General features: G+C 46.9%; 1 protein-coding gene across 1 annotated transcript; it reads right to left on the minus strand.

Moving 5' to 3' along the window:
* Positions 1-695: 695 nt before the first annotated feature.
* On the minus strand, positions 696-1037 carry POX_f07436 (uncharacterized protein; the record flags this gene model as incomplete). Its single annotated transcript, XM_050116237.1, has 2 exons — positions 696-759; positions 826-1037. 2 exons carry the CDS (start codon positions 1035-1037, stop codon positions 696-698), a joined length of 276 nt encoding a protein of 91 aa, XP_049966376.1.
* Between the last annotated feature and the right edge of the window lie 1430 nt (positions 1038-2467).

Genomic DNA, 2467 nt, shown 5'->3' on the forward strand with positions numbered 1-2467 from the left:
GTTAATAACCTCTTTCCCTAGGATTAATTCTTATTCAGCCGCACTTACCAGCTGGCTTCATCTCCATGATATTTGCCTCTATTTACGGTGGACCTTTTCGCATGCTTATTGAGGGTGTCCCCCTTTGTCGTCTCCTGTGGACTCGAGTTCTCTCTACTCATTCCTTGCTTTAACATAATTCAAGGCTTTCGGACTTTCTCCGACAACGGGCGAGTTATGTGCTTGCTTCCGCTATGAAGGAGTCGATCCCGTCAGTAGGAAGTAAAAGCGACTGTCTCCCTATTACGATGGCAGGAGTTCTATCCGAAATAGACCTGATAGCTCTATTCCATCAGGCAAAGTCACGGTGTGTCGTAGCCTTCACAGGTCAGAATAGACCATCTACTGACATTCCCAATGGTGCCCGAGGCAACTCGTCCCTCATCCATCTAGTTATATCAATATTAGTGAGGGCAAGGAAACCAAAAAGGAGGTGCAAACACCAGGTTATACGGCATTAAGTAGACAATCATCAGCACCACCCTTCACGGCAAAAAATACGACCTCCCTCGTAGCGCTTGATCTACCGATCGGCAGATCCACCGATGTGACAACAAAGTCGTCCCCTGGGTCCTTTCCCTCGGAAGGGCCAGCAGCCACAAAAACATTTATCAGCCAGCTTTCATTCCCCACTATTCCCACCAATCACAAAGGCGCTAAGGACAATGATCAAGTCCCGGCCGTTCGAACTGACATGACATGGAGCCGCCCACATCGGCTCTAGACCAGGGAGTCAGAAATGCTGATTCAGATAAATAAATCACGGAGCTTTCTTCCACAGCATACCCGGCAGTTCCAGCTTCGGACTCTGCAGATCTCTCTTCAAAAACGGCGGTAGATACGACCTTGCTATCTTCAGTACTCGGGATCACATCGCTTGGGGAGATTTCTCGATCACCACCGCATGGAGAGCTTTTACCCACATCGAGGGGAGAATCACATGTCAATGTATTTACAGGCGTCTCTTTTATCGACCATTTGAACAGGTCCAGTACCATGATGAATCCCGTGAATTCAAGTAGTCAAATTATGAAAGAGATATCTGGTACAGAAACGTTTGATTTGGTCAGTCTCCAGTGACACAGCCGCACCCAGCCTATCATTGCCACAGTCGACTAAAAACGACCTCACCGACTGCCCCAGCTCTATAACCGATCTTTCCAACTCATCGTTGAAATACTTGACCATGGATAATACGCAAACGTTGATGGAGATCTTGAGGCAAAGTTCCGCGGCGATCCTGGGGAGTGTGTCTGGTGCTGGTCTAGGTTTCACCATTATCTTGGTTTTCCATCGGTTTTTCTACCAGTCATTCAATGAGCCCCTAAAAAAGATGCTCCTCGCTTAACCCGAACGAGAGTCAGGGTTTGTAGACGAATGATCCAACCCTCAGCTTTCCAGCGGATTAGAAATTTCCCGGTTTTCAGTCGACAGTTGAAGAGATATCCGTGATAAAGACAACTACATTTAGCTAGTGAACGAAGCGAAAAACTCCACCGTATATTTCCCTGTAGAATAATAGATGATGACGGAATAGTCCTCAAAATTTGCGCGGTAAATGGCCACAAAACCGAGCTCAACGGTCTGCCAAAATACAATTCTAAATGCAGAAATGGAGGTGGGGCATGACGGTTCAAGGACCTTTCACCAGTTTGCTCGAGGCTCCACTGCTCTCCAACTAATTGTCATCTCTGTTAACCACCCCCTGTTAACCACCCTTCCACCCTTGGTCATCATTAATTCATTTGTCCTCATTACTCTCAACAACAGTGACTGCGACTCAATGTAGTATGGCAACAAACTACTCATTTTCGTAAATCACGCCGTTGCATAACTAGAAAAACCACTGTTTAAAAGCCACTTGCTCGGGCAGGTGTAAGCATCAAAATGTCTTCGAAAGCTAATAATTCATTAGTTCTACACTCTGTTAATCTCAACATAGAAAACACAGAGTCCGTCCAGGTAAGAATGAAGTCTCAACTACCGGAATTTGCCTCGATGAGTTACCTCGGTGGAAAGAAAGAGACCTTGCTCCCTACACTCAGTCAACATTAACGATGGCGATAATTCCTAAGATGGGAGATGTCCAAATTGACCGGAATTTAGCCGTATCGCCAGACAGCGGACCGTTCCTTGCATGGGGTTCCTCTTCCGGCCAAGATACGGCAACGGCGATTTCAAGGGAACCCGGGAAACTGGAACCGGTTAAAGTCCGGGATTGTCCGTGGGACGATAGATCGAAGACAACGGATAGGCCCCTTCTTGCTTCGTGCCCTTTCCCTTTGTGTGTGAAGTCAGCTCAACCTTTCATTCCATATCCAACGCCCCTAGCAAAATTGGCGGAAGATCGAGCGACGGCGCATAGTAGGCATGGTTTTGGTGGAAACGCCAAAATAAAGTCCATCATGTCAACCTTAACTAAAAAACG

The sequence above is a fragment of the Penicillium oxalicum genome, chromosome VI (genome assembly GCF_001723175.1).
Source record: "Penicillium oxalicum strain HP7-1 chromosome VI, whole genome shotgun sequence".
In the NCBI taxonomy this organism is placed as follows: Eukaryota; Fungi; Ascomycota; class Eurotiomycetes; order Eurotiales; family Aspergillaceae; genus Penicillium; species Penicillium oxalicum.